The sequence below is a fragment of the Bombyx mori genome, chromosome 19 (genome assembly GCF_030269925.1).
Source record: "Bombyx mori chromosome 19, ASM3026992v2".
Classification (NCBI taxonomy): domain Eukaryota; kingdom Metazoa; phylum Arthropoda; class Insecta; order Lepidoptera; family Bombycidae; genus Bombyx; species Bombyx mori.
Genome location: NC_085125.1, coordinates 3,709,851 through 3,730,490, shown reverse-complemented (window position 1 = coordinate 3,730,490; position 20,640 = coordinate 3,709,851). Strand labels below are relative to the sequence as shown.

The following is a 20,640-nucleotide window of genomic DNA, read 5'->3' as shown; positions in this document are numbered from 1 at the left end:
AAGTATTTATGGAGATTTGAACATAAAATTGGACGATTCGAAATTGCAAGGCACGTACGATTAAGATGCTAATGTCAAACATTGGATAATAAGATTTTGGGAAAATCCTTAAAAATAATTTAAATCCACTATGAAAAACACGATACGATAAAAATTAGTTATAGTCACTAAAAACGGAGATCACGGAGGCGACAATGAAGACGCAATTAAAACTTTTAAAGCCTTAAAATATCAAACTTTTACAGTTAGAAAAATGTTTACTAGACTTTTTACATATGAGACTTTTTCTACATTCGTTATTTGATCAACAGACTACACTTGCTCGGATTTTATGAAGAGCGCTCACCTGATTGAAATTTGAACTGTATTTCTCCCTTGAAATTGGAAGACATGATTAGCCACCCGTACGGGCTTGTCCTTGCTTTAACTCCCCTAAAAATCAGTGGTTTTCTATCGAGTTCTCTATTGGTATAACATGCTATTGGTAATATTCTTTTCCTTTCTTTTATGTGTTAGTAATACTCACGTTTGCCCCAACAAAGCCCTCCATAGACCAGATCACTCGGTTTGTTTTCATTTCCAATAAACTTAATTACAAAATCAATCGCAGCTGCATCTTTCGCCGTAACCAGCGTCGACATCATAATCAAAACGAAGATCGCTAACATCTTTATCATAGAAAGAGAACTTTCCTTCGTTTGAATCACGTTCTCTCTGTTTTATTTTCCAAGCCTAATTTAAATTCAGCCTTATTTATACCCGCTACGTTATACGGAATTTAACTGACGACAATTTCAACATTTTCTTTATTGTGACGACGAAATTTCGTTGTGACAAGAAAATTGTCTACACAAAGAGAATCGTTTTGTTTCACTTTCAAGAACATTATTTTGTTTGTCGATATTACGATTCATGTTGGCGACTTGATAATTCGAAATTGTATGCATCCGTACTTACGCCTCTAAGTGGAGAAAACTTAATGTTATTATGAACAAGGGACATAATATAGTTTTGTTCTAAAATAATGCATTTAGATTCATTCGCGAGGCAACTGCTCTTGAGTTGTCAGGTCTCCTTTGGAGGCGCTTGGGCTGTTGTTTGCAAACCCACTCCTGGCTGAGCCTTTGCTCGTCCACCTGTCCTGATGAAACTGGAAAGACCTTTGGTCCACCAGTAATTCTTCCTACATAAAACAACTATTTATTTGTTTACATACTTATGTCAATGTTCTTTTTATTAAAATTTTCCAATTACATTTTCGACAGCCTGTCTGTGCGGTTCTATTTCTTTTTTAATTGCGCAAACGAGCTCACAGTGCACCTGTTGTTAAGCGGTTTTAGGATGCGTCCATGCCGTGAGTAGGTCACAAGTTCAGACATGAGTTCGAAGCCTCCAGTAATATATCTGCTAAATAAATATTAATTAAATATGTAAAAAAAGAAACAAATCCTCAATTATAATACTTTATTATAACCGAATATACATACAATAATTAAAATGTAATTGTGACCTAGATAATGTGCAATGTTAAGAATTTTCATTAACAAAACATCTAAAATGTCGTGTTCTGTGCTTTTATTAGCTTTCGTAAACAGATAGCTATTATGTTCAATTGACGAAGGGCGTGACGTAAGCATTTTCGGTATCAGCCTTCTTCATTCTGACGAGCATCCTGAAATAAACAGTAAAAACCATTTTTTGTCCTTTAAATCTAAGGATTTAATCTAAGGAGACGCGCACCGCATTCATAATGACATCGTCTAAAACGTTTAGCCGTCAAGTCGAATTTGAATAGAGGCGTTGCTTTAAAAAGTAACAGAATGCCTTTATTTATTTTTTACTGATGGTAGGACCTCTTATGAGTCCGCGCGGGTAGGTACCACCGCCCTGCCTATTTCTGCCGTGAAGCATTAATGCGTTTCGGTTTGAAGGGTAGAGCAGCCGTTGTAACTATACTGAGACCTTAGAACTTATATCTCAAGGTGGGTGGCGCATTTACGTTGTAGATGTCTATGGGCTCCAGTAACCGCTTAACACCTGGTGGGCTGTGAGCTCGTCCATCTAAGCAATAAATAAAAAATATGACGCCGTTGGCCATTATTGTCAACAGAACCCGCAATGGACGCTAATCATTCGACTCAATGGAACTGTTGTTCGACTTAGTCCAACTTTAGTTCAACTCTATTAAACTGATTAAACTGAAACCGTACTTACAGTTTCATGTGCGCTATCTCCACAAGTAAAACGGCCGGGGCGAGCAGCATTCCATACAAGGTCGCCAGCATGGCCGGGTACATGTCGGTTATGCCAACGCTACTGAACGTGGAGACAGTTCCCGAGCAACGGGGCTTGGGCACGTGCAGACGGTGGTGTATGGCCGCTTGGATTCCCGACTCGCGGATCTTGAGGAAGCTGAATGTAGACGCGCCAAATGAGATTACCACAAATACGACGTAATGATGAATAAGTATCAGATTAGATGGGTTTTCATTCTAATCATTGTAGCTTTGCAAATGAGCCTCGATTGAGTGGTGGACGGATGAACATCAGCTATGCCAGGGACATGGTTAAATCGGTTCCCAGTACCGAGGACTGATTTTGAATCAAGTTTGAGTGGCACAAGACATAGCGCTCAGGAAACGACGGAAAATGAAGAAAATTGTCTCTTGGGAATGCTTCTTGTTTGCACACAGCTATTCCAGGTAGCTAGCATTAATTCTGCTCAAGCTGGTGGTACAACCTCCATGGAAGAAACGGTTTAAGCCATAGAGGGAACCCAAAGGATTATTGACAATCCGAAGGACCCTTATTTGTTTGGACTCAAATAAAAGTAATGCCGAATTGGAAATGAGAATAGTGCTCTACGCGAAGACCAAGCTGAAAAAGTTGAGTAAGACTCTTTGACCAGAAGACAAGTACCACTTGCTTCCGTTGGGGACTCCCATTATTAACGCTATTCACCAATTAAATGTCCTTACTTTATTTTGAATAGGTCTTTGAAAGGTGACCTTTTCTGTCCGGGCACCCAGGGATCGATTTCGTTAATGTAATCGATTTCCACCAGATCGCACTTCTCGTCCTCTCGGTACGTCTCCTGAATCAGTCTGTAGCCCGGATTCAGTTCCATGTGGAACGCGAATAGACCCTGCGAAGAACGTTGGTTTTTGGTCGACAGTAAAATTCTCGGATTTTCAAGCGATGCGGCCATGATGATACTAAAATCTCCGAGGCAGCTACAAGTCCCGGTAACCAATTAACCACCGCATCAGATGGTGAGCTCTTAATGTATTTCTTAAAAAAAAAAAAAAAAAATTCTTTGAGTACCTACAGAATAATTTACGGGAATTCAGCGATTTGGGGTCGCAATTTTTTTAATTATTTAGTTTTATTTTTAGTTTGTTATAAGTATAATTATATAGGTATCATGTAGCTTGTTGACTATTTTTTAATGTTAATTGTGTCTTGAGTAAATAATTATAAGGTTTTAGAGTAATAATAATAATAATGACAGTTCATGATAATAAATCTATAATATTCAAATTTTATTGTATCAAAATTCTTTCTAATGTTCCAAAATATCTCGACGAGGATGGGATTCGAACCCACGCGTGCAGAGCACATTGGATTAGCAGTCCAACGCCTTAACCACTCGGCCACCTCGTCAGCTTATCAGTTGTATAAATTAAAGGTATATTACGTAATCACTGGAATAAACATGACATTAGCTTATTTACGCAATTGTTTTTAATTGTTAATGCAGAAGTTTCAAATACAATTTATCGATATTACGTAATATCCAGCATGAATTGTGTTTAAACTATGTTTTTGATCGGGACTTGTGTTGGAGAGAACAAATTCAATTGTTAAGAGATTACTTCAATAGCTACTTCAAATAAATTAAGATTAAAAAAACCGCTATAGTTTTGAAATTACACCTCATAAATCGTGTATATAAGAACTATAAATTAAATCATAAAATAAACTAGGCGGATTTTTCGGATATCATACAAAAGTTTCCCATGAGGTAAGTATCAAGGTGACTGAGTTTATTAAAATTGAAACAAATAATTATTATTTTATTTAAACAACCGTGAAATTTATTTTCTACTAGCGGCCCGCTCCGGCTCCGCTCGGGTCTTTAACAAAAATTTCAACGATATTTGACGTTGTTTTATGTTTTAAATAAAATAACACTTATTGCGGCATAACTATAGTTAGATATATGCTGTCGCGACACTTTTTGTAAATAATAATATCTTCTACAAAGTCGTAGTAGATTATTTTATTCTATCATCAATAGTTTTCCCAGGGCACGCGATGTAAAGAATATTTTAGGTAATTTTTTTACACCTTGGGTTACATTATTGGAGTTTTAATAAGGATCCCTAATTTTTTTCAAAAAATATTATAGCCTATGTCACTCGGGAATAGTGTAGGTTCCAAACAGTGAAAGAATTTTTCAAATCGGTTCCGTAGTTCCAGAGCCTATTCAATACAAACAAACAAACAAATCTTTCCTCTTTATAATATTAGTATAGATGAATTCATTTTTACACTATTACTACTGGATAAGTATGTACTGAATACAGGAGCAGTTTTTATACATCATAATTATATGTTTTTTTAAATTGAAAATGGGCAAAAGAATTCACGGTCTCATAGACATAGGAGCCTCGATTGTATTAGCTGTCTCACTCTACATTTGCTTGGTTGCTAAGCAACAGAAATAAACTTAGACCGACGCGTCGCTTCTCACAAAACGCCTTACGCAATTCAACAGTTCCAATTACTTGTCACCGTGTTTTAATATTCCTCTTTAACATTCCAACAAGGTAAACTGGATAATTAAAAAAAACCGCATAGGACCTATGACGTAGCGTATTCTAAGCTTAATCTTTTCAGTGGGTCACGATTCCGATCCTGCGATATTCTTATAATATATTGTCTTGCTAGGGCTAGTGTTAGTAAATTCTCTTAGGTCGAGCACGTGAGCTCACCTACCCGTCCGGTAAAAAAAACATATTCCAAAAACAAATGCCTAAGTTAAAAAAAACTAGATAATAAATTATATGAAACCTGTTTGGTACTATTTAAATTATTTAAATGATTTCCTCTGAACCATGTGTTCACGCTTATCGTCTTCGTAAGCTGACGAGCACAGAATGTACCTGATAGTGAATCGTGACTGCTTCCTGGATGATGTCAACCTTACCAATGTCATGGTTACTGCCAGGTCATAGCCTACCGTTCACTAGTCTTTTTAAAGTTAGCTTTAAGTATGGAGGAGACTCCAAAGGCGAACGATTCCGTTACATAATATTATTAGCATTTACATAGCAATCCACTTTTTAATTTATTTATTGCTTAGATGGGTGGACGGGCGCACAGTCCACCTGGTGTTAAGTGGTTACTGGAGCCCATAGACATCTACAGCGTAAATGCGCCACCCACCTCGAGATATAAATTATAAGGTCTCAAGTATAGTTACAACGGCTGCGCCGCCCTTCATACCGAAACGCATTACTGCTTCACTACTGAAAAGTTGTATCCTACATGATTTTCGTAGGTTATTACATAGGTTGCGTAGTTGAGATGTGAAACTAACAAACAAACAAACAAATTTACTCTCGCATTCTAATATAAGTATGGGTCATTTCAAATAAATACATTTCGCACTAACCTTCCTTATTTTCTCCACTCCATCTTCCATGCTGTAGAAATTGGGCTTCTTACCTTTGGGCGCTATTTTTTTGTCGTAAATAGCTTTTCTTATTGGATCGTTTAATTTCTGGAAAATAGATCTCAAACTTCTCACAAAAATTTACAAAAGCATTATTAAATACATTGTAAAAAATTAATTCGTTTGCAAATATTGCATATATTTATTAAAATTAATAACATAATCTGAAGTAGCTTTCTTACTGCTTGATCTAAAAAGGTGTTTTCCATTAAATGTGCCATTACTAACGGCAACTTTTTTTTTTTAAATCCAATGCTATCCGCCTTGAGAGGCTATTTCAGCTTCACCCTAACGTGTAGGTGAGCTCACGGGGCTCAAACCGGAGTGTTGCTAACACTGGCCCTAGCAAGAGCAGTGCTTCGCAGAATCTACCACCGGATCGGAAACGCGACCCACTGAGAAGATCCGGCGAGAAATTTAGTGGGCTGTGTCTATGGGCTAATTCGCTCGTCGAGCCCTTCGTCGCAAGCGGCGGGTTCGAAGAGGACGTTGACCGGTGCTTGTGGTACCTAAAAGCACCGTTAGTGGATCGGGAGGATCCGTAATGACGTGTTTTAGGCGACGTCGACTGTTTACCATTCGGTCTACAAGATTGAACGGCAACACTACTACAATGATATTACGAATAAACTCCGACCAGCCTTTTGGCGGGAGAGCGAGGAGCAAAGTTCTGTGAATTGTTTTATTTTGTTAATTTAGTGTTTGTTAAACGTGTGATAACGGCTTATTTGCCGTTTAGAAACGGTGAAAGTGCACAAACGTGGGAAAATGAGACAAGACTTCTGGACATAGCGTCTCTCGATTCTTTCAAAAAGTCCACTGAACTCTATATAAACATATAGCCACAATTTTACTGCGTCTTTATGTCGTTTCATTCGTCATTTAATTTCATCTCAATTGATTAAGGTCTTAAATTAATAATAATAAATCAAATTCATCACGAATTGCCATACTTAAAACAAGAAGAAGAAAAATTTCCCATCACTGATGTTTTTGGATTTCTCAATAATTTTTTTCGGCAAGCAAAACTTGAAAAGCATAGTAGGTATTGTTTTAAAAGCTCCTCCGATAGAATCATTAAAATCGTTTGTCAATGTGACAACTGACATCATTATCTGAAACTCGACTCGCACATAAGTTTTTTTTTTATGATTGAAGGATTACTGGTGGCCCGGAGGCCTTTCCAGTTTCACCAGGACAGGTGGTCGAGCAAAGGCTTAGCCAGAAGGGGTGGGATTTGCTAACAGCTGCCCGAGCGCCTCCGAAGGAGACCTAACAGCTCAAGAGCAGCTGCTTCGCGAATGAATCTACTACCAGATCGGAATCGCGACCCGCTGAGAAGATCCGGCGAGAAACACAGCGAGCTGAATCATGGGTTAGGTTGCACGGTTACCGGAGCCCCTAAGCCTGCTCCTAGTTCTAGGCTCTTGCGCGATCAGGATTCGGGGAGTAGTCAGCGGCGGCAACGATAAGGCGATTATCATGACGCATAGCCTTATCGAAGTACCGTTCCGACGCTGATTTCATGTGTTTCTGGATTGATTTGAGGCCCAAGTCTTCGTGTAGTGACCTACACGTTCCTCACGAACCACGGAGCTCCGACAGCTAACCTGCAAAAGCGGGATTGTAGAGATTGGAGGGTGTCTATGTGGGTGCGGGCCGCATGACCACACTCGCGTAAGTCATGACCGACCGCAAGTTTTGTAAAGCGTCACCTTGTTCCGAAGGGACATTTTACTCCGCTTACAGATCATGGGGTAGAGTCTACCGAGAATAAACGCGGCACGGTCGCGGACTGATTTTATATGCGGACGGAATGTCATCGATGCATCCAGGGTAACGCCCAGGTACTTGACCTTCCTGGCCCTGGGTATGGGTTGTCTAAAGAGAGTAATCGGGGGTATGTGACGCCTCCTCCTAATCATGGAGGAAATCCGTGTGGAGCTTCCCCTTTGAAATAGCACCGCAGTACTTTTCGCTGGGTTGATGTCTATGCGCCATTTTCGGAATCACTAGGGCTACGGCTGCGCTCTGAAGCTTCTTCGCGATTAGGGATTTGTTTCTACTCGAATAGTAAACAGTCGTGTCGTCGGCGAATAAAGCTAACTGGGTCGGCGGCGACCGGGGAATATCGTTGACGAATAAGCTAAATAGGAGGGGCGAGAGGACAGAGCCTTGCGGGACTCCAGCCGTAAGAGGTCGCGGGGAGGAGCGGGTTCCCTCGACTCGATATCGAAAAGAGCGGTTCGACAAGAAGTCCCGTATGATCAGCACGAGAATATCCGGCACGCCCATGTTTCGCACATAAGTATAAAATATCCAATGCGCGCGACAGATTTTTACGTACCTCTACTGTAAGCTGTTTATAAAATATGACTACTGCGCAAAAGTCCTCGAAGAATTTAAAGAGACTACTCACTTTAAAAAAGTACCGATTGTATTCAAAGTCACTGGCTCCAAGCTTCAACGGAGAGTTCAGGAGGTCTGGCAAAGACCTGACCGAAGAACTCGGAGCTCTTAATAAGACAACTATGTTGGCTGAATACGCAGCGTACAGTATCGTCAGGGCCACGAAGAGTATCAATGTCACGCATCTCCCTGCAATAAAGTATTTTACTTAGTATTTTGTATTGGCATCGTATGAACAGTTTTGAGGTCCGTTTAAATGAAAATATTAAGTTTACTTCTATACAAGTAAAAAAGCGTTAAAATTTATTTTATAACTAATTGAAAAAAAGTATTGTCTAAATGGGTGGACGAGCTCACGGCCCAACTGGTTACCGGAACCAAGTGGTTACCGGAGCCCTTAAACATCTACAACGTAAAAGCCGGCATAGAAGTCAAGACATGAGTTCTAATGTCTCAGTTTTAACAGTACAACGGCTGCTCCAGCCTTCAAACCGAAACGCATTACTGTTTCAAGGCAGAAATAGGCAGGGCGGTGGTACCTACACGTGCGGACTCACAAGATGTCCTACCACCAGTAAGAACTTAATTAGTAGTACCATAAGAAATGGTAATTCCAATGCATCTAGAACCAACGGTAGGCGGCGGCTTGACTCTACCCCTAGCAATGCTGAAGTCCACGGGTGACGGTAACCACTCATCATCAGGTGGGCCGTACGCTCGTCTGCCTACAAAGCCAATAAAAAAGCTTTGATGGGGTCTTAAAACTTCTTAATATGTGACTAAAAATAATTCACTTATCGCTAGCGCCTGTGACTTGACCTTAAAAACAATTTTTAGGTGATTTTTTATGAAAATACCCACTCACCCGCCGCATATCTTGGCTCAAGAGTACACCCTTGTTGGAGTACAGCCCCAATTATTAGTATTAACACGTCTGCCCATGACCCGTCCATTTGCAGTGGATGCTAGAATTATGTGCCGTCATAAATACCGATTAAACCGTGGACATACCTTTAGAAATATATGCACCCGCCAAAAGTGTTCATTTTAATCCTCTTTTATTAGCTTCAGGCGTTGTATGTTTATAACGGAATCTTTGAACATGATTTTGACCCCCTTCAAAGCGTCGGATTAACTCGAAATTTGGTATACTTATTAAGGACCAACGACAATTAAATATTTAAAAAAAAATTGAAAAAAAAGAAATGGAACAATTGAAATTCCACTAAAAATTTAAAAATAAATAATAGTTTAAAAAAACTAACAAAATACGCTTTTATAGAAAATCCAACTAACGAAATAGAAAATAATTTGAATTAAAAATAGTGTAAAAAAAAAAGATTTTATTGTAAAAAAAGTGTGGGGTGCATGGTATTAGTAGCTATAAATATTGTACTAACAGATATGATTAGAAGGGTTATTTTGATAATATCCTGAAAAGCGCCCCACGCCCCAAAGCATATTTTGTTAGTGTCTTTTTAAACTATTATTTATTACTTTATTAATATGAGACATTGGCATAACATACATGTATGCTTGATTTTTATTAATTATTTATATATTTAACATTATGTGGACCATTTTTTTGTTTAATTAACAGTCACTATTTTTTCTATTTAATTTTTTTTGTCTCGAGCGTAGACATTTATAATTTTTGTTCTTTAAAAAACCTTCCATGAAAACTTCGATCAACCAGTTACAATTGTTGATCGAAGCATGAAAAGGTTAATGTAGTACATACTATTCATTAATATTTTTGCAAATTTGTTAATTAGTTAAAATAAACGAGCTACAGTTTTTTAAGATCGCCATCGGAGTAGAGTCCATCCATACTACCTGTAGCCACTGCGGACATCCACAGTGAGTTTCCAACGGTCTTTTTTGTCACGTATCATCCGGCTATGGAATGAGCTCCCCTCCACGGTGTTTCCCGAGCGCTATGACATGTTCTTCTTCAAACGAGGCTTGTGTTGAGTATTAAGCGGTAGGCAGCGGCTTGGCTCTGCCCTTGGCATTGCTGAAGTCCATGGGCGACGGTAACAACTCACCATCAGGTGGGCCGTGTGCTCGTCTGCCTCCAAGGGCAATAAAAAAAAATTCAAATAAAAGATAATGTTAAAATGCGCATTGTCGGAGATGAAAAACCATCAATAACATTATTAAAATTATTCCAAAAAGGAACTTAACACGCAACATGTTTAAAATCGTATTTTAAAATTAACATATGGTAATATAGAGCTTTTAAGGTTGTTTTTTTTTGCCCGTGTAGGCAGACGAGCATACGGCCCACCTGATGGTGAGTGGTTAACGCCGCTCATGGACTTCAGCAATGCCTGGGGCAGAGCCAAGTCGCCGCCTATCGTTAAGTACTCTCCACAAGCCTCGTTTGAAGAAGGATATGTCATAGTGCTCGGGAAACACCGTGGAGGGGAGCTCATTCCAAAGCCGGATGGTACGTGACAAAAAAGATCTCTGGAAGCGCACTGTAGATGAACGCAATGGCTCCAGGTAGTATGGATGAACTCTACTTCGCTGGCGGGCGCTGCGGTAAAGTCATCGTTTCAAAGTTCAGAAGTAATTCCAAAAATTCGAAAATAATTCTTGCTCCAAAGCAGTCAGTCGTCTTCACTGTTTTGATTTCGTACATTGAGTGAATTGAATTCGAAGCAATTTGCATATTCTTTTCCTACCCAAGCTGATGATCTAGAAAGACCATATTAGCGTAACCTTAACTAGTAGGTGAGATCACGGGTCTCAAACCTGACGATGTTGCTAACACAAACCCTAGCAAGAGCCGTGCTTCGCAGAATCTACCACCGAATTGGAAACGCGAACCACTGAGAAGATCCGGCGAGAAACTCGGTGGGCTATGTCTGTGGGTTAATTTACTCGTCGAGCCCTTCGTCGCAAGCGACGGGTTCGACGAGAACGACGACCGGTGCTTGGGGTATCTAAAAGCACTGTTAGTGGATCGGGAGGATCCGAAATGACGTGTTGCGATTCGCATAAAAGTCGAAGCTACACCGCATTAACAAACTAAGCTTAAATCGTTAATATTTCACTCACCATTCCCATGCTGGCTTCCCATTTGGAAGTCACATACAAAAACCCAGAGCAACCGAGCACGCATATCAATATGGCTAACCAGACATTAGTATTGAACGGTAATGCGAAGATATTGGAGATGTATGCCAGAGGCGGCTCCCGGAAGACGAACCTCACCGCCGTAGAACCCACCATTGCTATATAATCAACGCGATCCATTCGTTCCTGTGTGAAGATGGTTAAAGTACCTAAAATAAGATATTTAATTAACTAATAAACCTGTTGGTATCTTGAGCCGGCAATGTACTGTGTACAGTTTTTAATCGATAGTATATAACTTAAGCTTATTTTTAATAGAACAAATAGAACTGAATAACTCACGGCCCACTTGCCGTTACGGGTTACCGGAGTCAGCAGACGATAGTGGTGACTATTTTTATTTTTTTCTTTCATTGATGGGTGGACGAGCTCACAGCCATCCTGGGGTCAAGTAGTTAATGGAGCCCATAGACATCTATAACGTAAATGCGCCACCCACCTTGATATATAAGTTCTAAGGTCTCAGTAGAGTTACAACAGCTGCCCAACCCTTCAAACCGAAACGCATTACTGCTTCACGGCAGAAATAGGCGGGGTGGTGATACCTACCCATGCGGACTAACAAGGTCGTACCACCAGTAAAAATATTGTTAAATTCGACAAGTTCTATCTTCAAATACAGAATTAAATGAATGAACATTTGCGGATATCGTACTGATATTTAGTACGCTATATCACTGTTACAATAGAAACGCATTTAGTAACACTTTATATGTTAAATCGGTAAAAAGACTAAAGCCATAAACCGTGCCATAAAATTAGACGTAAGTATGTATTAAGAAAATGATTACTTCGACAATCGAATCGAGTCGAGTTTTTTTTATTTATTGCTTTAATGGGTGGACGGGCTCACAGCACACCTGGTGTTAAGTGGTTACTGGAGCCCATAGACAACTACAACGTAAACGCGCCTCCCACCTTGAGATATAAGCTTTACGGCAGAAATAGGCAGGGTGCTGGTACCTACCCATGCGGACTCACAAGAGGTCCTACCACCAGTAAAACAAGAGGTCCTACCACCAGTAAAAAGTCTTCATAAGAATTAAAATACATTACCTAAATCAGCTTCTTTCTTAATCAAATGATCGACGACACCCTGCCATCTCCCTTGCTTGTCTCTGTAGCCCCAAGTGTGTGTAAACATTAATTTTTCAGTCGCATTCAACATTTCAAAGCAAATCCTGACGATGGCATATGACATTTTCGTTATTGAATCTTGATGAAGATTCCTTTAAAGAATCGAAAGTGTTATTAAAGAATCGAAAGTGTTATGTTATAGTTAAAAATTTGTGAAACTGCGTACGAAGAATAATATACCAAAGATGTAGACGTATTGTGAACCTACGCATTACTAGTCTGCCTGTTATTGCCGCGGTAATGGGACATTCTCTGTGGTACCTTCATGGTATACAGTATCCGCTTTACACTAGACGGACTGTGAACCCATGAACGTGAATTATCAAGTAAATAAATAATGCGAAAATCGACGTAAAATGAACTCAGTAACTTAGTCCGTAATACCATCATCCAGGACATATTTTAAAAGACTTCAAAATATAGAATAGTAGGAGAGCTGGCACCAATTTTTGGGTAGGTATATGAGGCTAGCTGAAAACTTGTTCCATACTTCCCCTGATACACCCCAACTACAGACCTGATTTGTGAACCCAGAAGCGGGGCTAAATAAACCCTTAATTTTAATTTTTTATCTTTTTCTTTTCAAAAAATATGTTTGGGGCAACTTATATAATAATATGTTGTAGTTTTATGTTTAAAAAATTAATAAAAATTAAGCCAGATAATTTATTCCTAGGCTAAATAAACCTATTTAGCCCCGCTACTCATCAGCCAGGTCTGTAGTTCCGAGTTGGGGTGTATCGCAGAGGTATGGATCAAGTTTTCAGTTTGCCTCAAATACCTACCCAAAAATTGGTGCCAGCTCTCGGACTGGAACTTTTTTTTGCCTACCTCAAGCTATGACCTTCTGGCTTTACCGGGTGTGTAGATAAAGCTTACGGGGCTCGGCCTAATAGAATTTGCTAACACCTGTCCTAGCAAGAGCAGTGTCTCGCTGAATCTACCACCGGATCGAAATCGCGGGTTAGTGGAAGATCCGGCAAGGAACTCAGTGGGTTACGACTGTAGCTTAAGATACCCGTCAAACTCTTTCGATGAAAAACGTTGGCCGGTGCTAGGAATACCTAAAAGCATCGAGAGTGGATCGGGAGGATCCGAAAGGTCGTGCTTAGGGTGACAGCGACTGTGTGTTGTCCGTTCGTCTGAGTCGGGTATGTATGTAATTCGACAAACATACTACATAGAAAGTGAAAGTTTTCAATTAGGGCCGCGTATAGTAGGTACTGTTTTTATTAAAATCCTAGCACAAATTATATAAATATATATGGCAGATTTGGTTGGTTCCACGGTGTTTTTGAAATGATGACGTCATCATTGCGACGCCATTCTCTTCATCATCATCATTGCTTTCCTTAGTGACAGTAATCAAGGCTCATTATTCCAATGAATTCCATTTATTGCACCTCGAGTGTACAACGATAAAAACAAAGAGCTCCGCCTCAGTCGGTTGCTCGAGTCGGAATGTTTTGTGCCATAGGTAATATACCTAAATTTGTTTTGTGAGACAATAGTCACTCGTATTTGTAGTAGAAAGTGGGGGTAGCTTAGTCATGAACTCCCTTGAATACCGTCTTAAATAGTTGTTGACATGCGTAACATTACGGAAATAGTTAATTTTAACTATTTTTAGTTAACTAAATAAGGGAAGTTGCGCCGACATGTATAATATGTTTTCATGTTTATACTTTTCTATTGCTCATTTCACATTCGCATCTTAGTCGAAAAAAAACACATAATAACAACTGATGAATATGACCACATTATTTTCTCCAGGACAGCTTCAGAAATAAAATAAAAGTTCAACTCGATAAGACTCAAGGAATCTTTTAGTTTTAGCTCACCTTTTTCTATATTGCAGGTTAGGTTAGGAAATAACTGTCAAACTGAAGAACGGATGCGAAACGCAATTTTTTTGTCATCTTTAAAGGCAGAGGAGAAACATGAAGCACGTGAAGGTCGAGGATCACAATTGGGAATATGAATCTACTTAAACGAGAAATATTTAAGCTAAGTTTGTTCAGTAAAAAAGGTTTTCTTTTAGCGGCTTTCAGTTTATTTCCCTTTTTCGAATAGAAACACTTTCATGTGGCCTATGTTATGCTTTTAAAGACTATGTCTACAATTTTCCAGAACATTCCCAAATACCAGTTATTTCGATAAACGTTTTTGATATTTGCCAACAGATGGCGTTACTCGTATTGACAACAATATGTTCAAAGTACGACAATCAGAACAGGCTTGTTTGTAAATAACAAAATTCCGTGAATACATAACTGATTCAATCTGTAACTTTAACATAGCCTGTTTTTGATAAAATCGCCATAATCATTAACATAAACAGCCATTTAATTTTCAAATAGTCTCATGAATATAAATACGTATTGTAAGACATCCTTTTGATATTAGAAATATTCACGTTATATTGTAGTTATTGTTGTTACAAAAACAAAATACTACGATGTATACAAAAGACAAATGTCATCTGTATAGCGTAACGCGGAAAAGTTATTGTCTTTTATCTATCACTTGGAGATACGTCGTTTTTATTATAGCACAGTAAATAAATTCACATTTTATTCATAAGGTTTCATGATAGACAATTTTCAACGTTAATTTATGAGGTTGAAGGCCTATTCTTTTATATGAATAAATAATAGATATGCCGTTTTGATTCTGTAAAATTGTAAATAATTTACCGCGTAAATTCCACACAATATTGAATAGAAAATTTGAGGACCTGTTTTAGGACATTGTTGAACTTCTAATTATAATAATTAATCAAATACTTTTTATCACGAAACTAGCACATACGAGTCTTTTTTAAATTTAACTTAAAAACCTTTTCTTTTTTTAGTTGCTTATATTTTTCGTAATTTATGTATGGACTTTATTATTATTATTGAAACCATTATAGTCGATAGTAAGTTAATAAAATACAGTTTTCTGATTAATCTAAAATACTCACATTCTGTCGTCCATATGTTTTCTTGTTTCATTACTATCCGTTATAACATTTACCATTGTCAAAGTGTGCCTTTTCAAATTAACTCTTCTAGAAGATAAAACTTTATTTTTTGTGTAATCTTCTATTTCGCCTGTTTTCTGGATTTTTTCTTTTAAGCTATTAGGATCATTTGTATCAATGCCAGTTGAATTTTCTTTCAGAGCGACTGAAGAAGCTGTTAAGTTTTTCAGGTTGTATTTAAAAGACCACATAGCTCTGTTATTAAGGTATGTCATATTGGAGCTCTCCGAAATTTTGTACACTGTAACAAAAACAAAAAAAATATCGGTTGTCCGTAAAGTCGGTTTACTGACGATAGTCGAACGTGACAACGTCATAAGAAAATACGGAATGGTTTCATTTTTCAAAAGAAAATTTTAATTTTATTTGTTTGATAGTTATTTTGTATGGATATATAGAAGGAGGTAAATGGAAATCACTTTGAATTGATCAAGTTACATTTATTTGTACGCATAAATACAATTCGTCGCTCCACTCAAGTAGGAGAGAGACAGATGTCGAACGCTGCCGAATGCGGAGGCCGATTGAGTCTCTTTGTCGCTCGTTGCGCGCTCTCGCTTGCACTTCAAGCCTTAAATGAAACGCCTCAGAGCGAGGTAACGCCGCATGAGTCATGTTTTTCGTGCGTGCAGCCGGCTCCATCGAATTATAAAACGTTGTCACGTCAAAACTTTTTTTTTATGTTAACCGGCGCCAACATACGTACCTCAAAATCCGGCCGGTGTTACCGGATCTCATACAGATAGAAACGTGAATTAATTTTGAATGAATAATATAAGTTTAAAGAGCATTAACATAATGTTTATGTTAATTATAACTATTTATAATTCTTTGAAAAATATCTCTAATTGTTTATTTGATCTGGACCATTGTATATTGAGACAAGACCCTTGTTTTGTTTTTACTACCTATTCGCTGGTAGCCTAGAGAGGCTATTGCAGCTATGCTGGGACGGGTATGTGAGCTCACGGGCACTACCTGAGAGAATTGGTAACACTAGCCCCAGCAAGAGCAGTGCTTCGCAGAATCTACCACCGGGTCGTAATCGGGACCCACTGGGAAGACTGGGAAGACCCAGTGGGAAAGAAAGAAAATCGGTGGGCAAGATAATATCATTTTCGACGCTTCAAAAACTTTACACCAATACACCAAAACGAACAGCAATTAATTTTTATATATATAGATAGAAGATAGATAAAGGCGAAATCAAACTATCAACTGTTTACAATAAGGTTTACATTATTCATAATAATAATAATATATACATATGAATCATGATAGCTATTTTGCAAGACATTATTCCTTTAATATAGCTTAATATTATACAATATAATATGATGCATGATTTGCAATTTGCAATTTGCAATTCGTCGAAAATGCATTGAAAAACTTGACTTTAGAACGACTCAGTATTACGTCACATTAATGCAGAGTTTTTACTCAAGCCCAGGCAAACGGAAATACCAGAATACCTTAGGTAAACGAATATTGACCGGTTAAACTTTATTTGCGGTTGCAAAATCAGAAAATGTACTATTTAGCATTATTTTTTATAGAGTTAAATATTTTGGCTTATTTTAAATGCAAATCCAAAAAGCCCAAAAAAGAGAAAAGTAGATAATATACTCATAGTATGTACTGTAGAATTTAGTTATTTTAAAGTATATTGGTGTGGAATACAACCATTTTTTTTATACCGATGTCATACCTAAGTGACGTAGTTTCCGCGCTAAAATTTACGTCAATTATAATTATCATATTGAACTTATCATTACGCCGGCCGACCGTGCCTTTCTCCGTAGTCCGCTGACGTTTATTGCAATAATAGACTAGTACTAGAAAGATAATAAAGATCTATAAAGATACTAGCTGACCCGACGAACTTTGTTTCGCCTTAGAGGCAATAAATGAGCAGACTTTTGATTTTGTCAAGGTCAATTTCTTATTTGGATAATTAATGTAAATGAAAAAAGCAAGTATTTTAATGATTCTTTATTGGCCATGTATTTTATTTATTATTATTATTATATTTTCTTGTTATTCTTCACTCGAAACAAACACATCAACCGGTCAACTTCAAAATTCTACTATAATTAACCATAGACTACATTACGTTAAGCTGTCAGTTGCGTTTTGTTATACCCCGTTTTATGTCACGTCCCACGTCAACGTGATAAAAAGTATCCTATGTCCTTCTCCTGGTTCTAAGCTATCTCCCCACCAATTTTCAGCCGAATCAATTCAGCTGTTCTTGAGTTATAAATAGTGTAACTAACACGACTTTCTTTTATATATATAGATTACGGCATTAAAAACCCACCTTCTTCGAATAAAACCTCGTCTTCATTAATTCGTTTGGCTATAACAACGTCACTGTCAACCAGGACATCCAATTTTCGCAATACATCCGTGTTGTGCTCATTTGAATTGATCAACAGCCATCGGTACGGCGATTTGAAGTAACCTTCTCCGTTCGCCTATAGAAAATTAAAAAACCAGAGAACAAGATCCGGTTAGGCAGTCAATTAAAATAAATCGTCGATTCGCTGATAAAATAACATAATTAGTTAAACGAGTAATACATATAGGTATCAATAAATTACTAAATGTATCCAATGCCTTTTAATTTGAAGCCCTAAATTGGGAGACAAGCGGTTTAAAACAATAACAATAATAAATAAATCACGCACTGTCATCCGGCCCTAAAATAGGGTTCCCTGTCCTATGTGATACCAGAAACTGACATACATATTTATATACGTTTAAATATATACATATATAGATAATAAACACCCAGACGACGAGTAAATAAGCATGTCTATCACACGAATGCTAGCCCGATGTGGGGGTTTTGAAGTCGTCGTGACCTAACGGATAAGACGTCCGGTGCATTCGTGTTGAGCGATGCACCGGTGTTCGAATCCCGCAGGCGGGTACCAATTTTTCTAATGAAATACGTACTCAGCAAATGTTCACGATTGATTTCCACGGTGAAGGAATAACATCGTGTAATAAAAATGTAACCCGCAAAATTATAATTTGCGTAATTACTGGTGGTAGGACCTCTTGTGAGTCCGCACGGGTAGGTACCACCACCCTGCCTATTTCTGCCGTGAAGCAGTAATGCGTTTCGGTTTGAAGGGTGGGGCAGCCGTTGTAACTATAATTGAGACCTTAGAACTTATATCTCAAGGTGGGTGGCGCATTTACGTTGTAGATGTCTATGGGCTCCAGTAACCACTTAACACCAGGTGAGTCTTTTTGATTGACAAAAAAAAGTACCTTCATCAAAAATTCTTCGATATCTCCACAATCGAAATCGGCTACAATCAAACAATGCTGTAGGAAATATTCGGTGCGGTTCCGTTGTAGTGACTTGGCAACATTTATTCCAATTTTATTAAGCATCTTCGTTAATTCCTTTACCTCAACTGAAATAGATTGACGTAAGATCACATTACAATAAACACTACAAAAATTGTTAAACTAGATAAGGTAGCTAAGAGTTCAGATAGATTTTTGCATTTCGAAAAAGATACTACTGATAATAAATGTATATAGCACAAAATAAATGCTTTTTGTTTTGCATCGGAATACGATGTTACCATTTAAGAAGCATCAAGCAATTCCAGATTAATTTGGAGTTTCCTGATACTGATACCTGATGATACCATTAAAGCCAAAAGGGTTCACAAAATTCAGGCTACTTCTGGATTTTCAAAAAGACGAATTAGAAACTATCTGCATCCAATTAGTTTCTGGGATGTTTGTTCCCTTTTTTTTCCTGCCTATTCTAGTAACTTTGAGGGGTCATTTTAAATTCAAGGAATGACTTTGTTTTTTACTATACATGCCATGTAAGTCCAATGCCGTACAGTAGAAAATCTTACTAATCAATGATTATTGACATGATTACTGACAATAGCCAACTGACAACATCAGCTATACACATTTATTCGCTATTAAATAATTTAATTTGTATTATGTATTCGTAAAAGATCCGGGATTACTCACAATCGTCCCAACACAAATTCGGAGCTAATATCGATGTTGGCTTCCAATTGTGATTCGCAAAAGATCCAATAATATTGATTTTATTATAACATGTAACTAGCGCGCAATAAAATAAAATAAACAAAATCTTCGTTGACATTTTTGGTGTATTTGTCGAAGCTCCTTTAGATAATGTGTCGTTTCTATGCGTAACATCAGATCGCTTAGTTATGTATTATGCAAAAGTGGCCTAATGTTTGTGATATGACGGATAATCACGCTCAAAGTTTTTGTTATTCGTATATATTGGTATAACTGGTGGTAGGACGTCTTGTGAGTCCGCACGGGTAGCTACCACCACCCTGCCTATTTCTGCTGTGAAGTAATGCGTTTCAGTTTGAAGGGTGGGGCAGCCGTTGTACTGTAAAAACCGAGACCTTAAAACTCATTTCTCAAGGTAGGTCGCGGCATTTACGTTGCGGATGTCTAAGGGCTCCGGTAACCACTTAACGTCAGGCGGGCCGTAAGCTAGTCCGCCCATCTAAGCATCTTCTTTCGTATAAACAAGATCTGTATTGAATTACGTTTGGGGATAATTTAAAGAATCCATATTCTGTCATTTATGTAAAATTACGATTGACTATGATAGTTCCGTAAGAAGTGTAGAGATTATAAAATTCTTTAATTTTTTTACATTCCCAAGTCATGTACACTCCTAACTCCAATAATACCTACTACAATCTAAGCAAGAAGTTTATATAAAATCTCCTTTTTTGTATGCCAGAGTTGCCTAAAAAGGATTTATTAAAATAGACAAAGGGATAAAAGCATGTAGGTGAAAGCTTTTTTCTTAAATTATGACAATTAAGTTAGGCAAGAGAGATAAATAGCATTTAGATATTTCGTTATTAAATTACCTATTAGAGTGGCTAAAATGAGTTTTATAGGAAGCTGATTTCATAATATTGAATTTATCAAAATTAATCTTTCGAATTAAAAAAAAATACACCACTTTTTTCTATGACTGTTCAGCTGAACGATATCAAATCGAAAATTATAATCCCTTTAAGTCCGACGTAATGATATGGTCACGGTCCATACCCAAAGACAATGATATTAATATTCCACAAGCATTTAGGGTACCGCCACTTAATAAAATCAAAACATGAAATAAAAAATTTTGGCGCCGCAT

At 37.8% G+C, this 20,640-nt stretch overlaps 1 protein-coding gene and 1 non-coding gene across 2 annotated transcripts; both read right to left on the bottom strand.

The window, feature by feature from the left end:
• Nucleotides 1-1,449: 1,449 nt before the first annotated feature.
• On the bottom strand, nt 1,450-19,641 carry LOC101737378 (ionotropic receptor 75a). The gene is made up of 12 exons (XM_012696497.4): nt 19,470-19,641; nt 18,738-18,886; nt 17,776-17,932; nt 15,396-15,696; nt 12,350-12,522; nt 11,216-11,442; nt 9,015-9,114; nt 8,160-8,338; nt 5,681-5,788; nt 2,979-3,145; nt 2,215-2,412; nt 1,450-1,672 (listed from the first exon to the last, which is right to left on the bottom strand). The coding sequence occupies exons 1-12, from the start codon at nt 19,606-19,608 to the stop codon at nt 1,609-1,611; spliced, it is 1,962 nt and encodes a 653-aa protein (XP_012551951.2). The 5' UTR covers nt 19,609-19,641; the 3' UTR covers nt 1,450-1,608.
• Nucleotides 3,582-3,663, bottom strand: TRNAS-GCU (transfer RNA serine (anticodon GCU)). Its single transcript has one exon. It is a non-coding gene; the product is annotated as a tRNA-Ser (tRNA).
• Nucleotides 19,642-20,640: the final 999 nt, after the last annotated feature.

What these genes read in the sequence shown, in the direction of transcription:
- LOC101737378 (XM_012696497.4), bottom strand. Translation starts at nt 19,608, where the DNA reads ATGTCAACGAAGATTTTGTTTATTTTATTTTATTGCGCGCTAGTTACA. An exon ending in GAATTTGTGTTGGGACGATT is followed by an intron (nt 18,887 to 19,469) that starts GTGAGTAATCCC and finishes AATCTATTTCAG; the next exon opens with TTGAGGTAAAGGAATTAACG. An exon ending in GGGAAGCCAGCATGGGAATG is followed by an intron (nt 9,115 to 11,215) that starts GTGAGTGAAATA and finishes ACATAATTCTAG; the next exon opens with CATCCACTGCAAATGGACGG.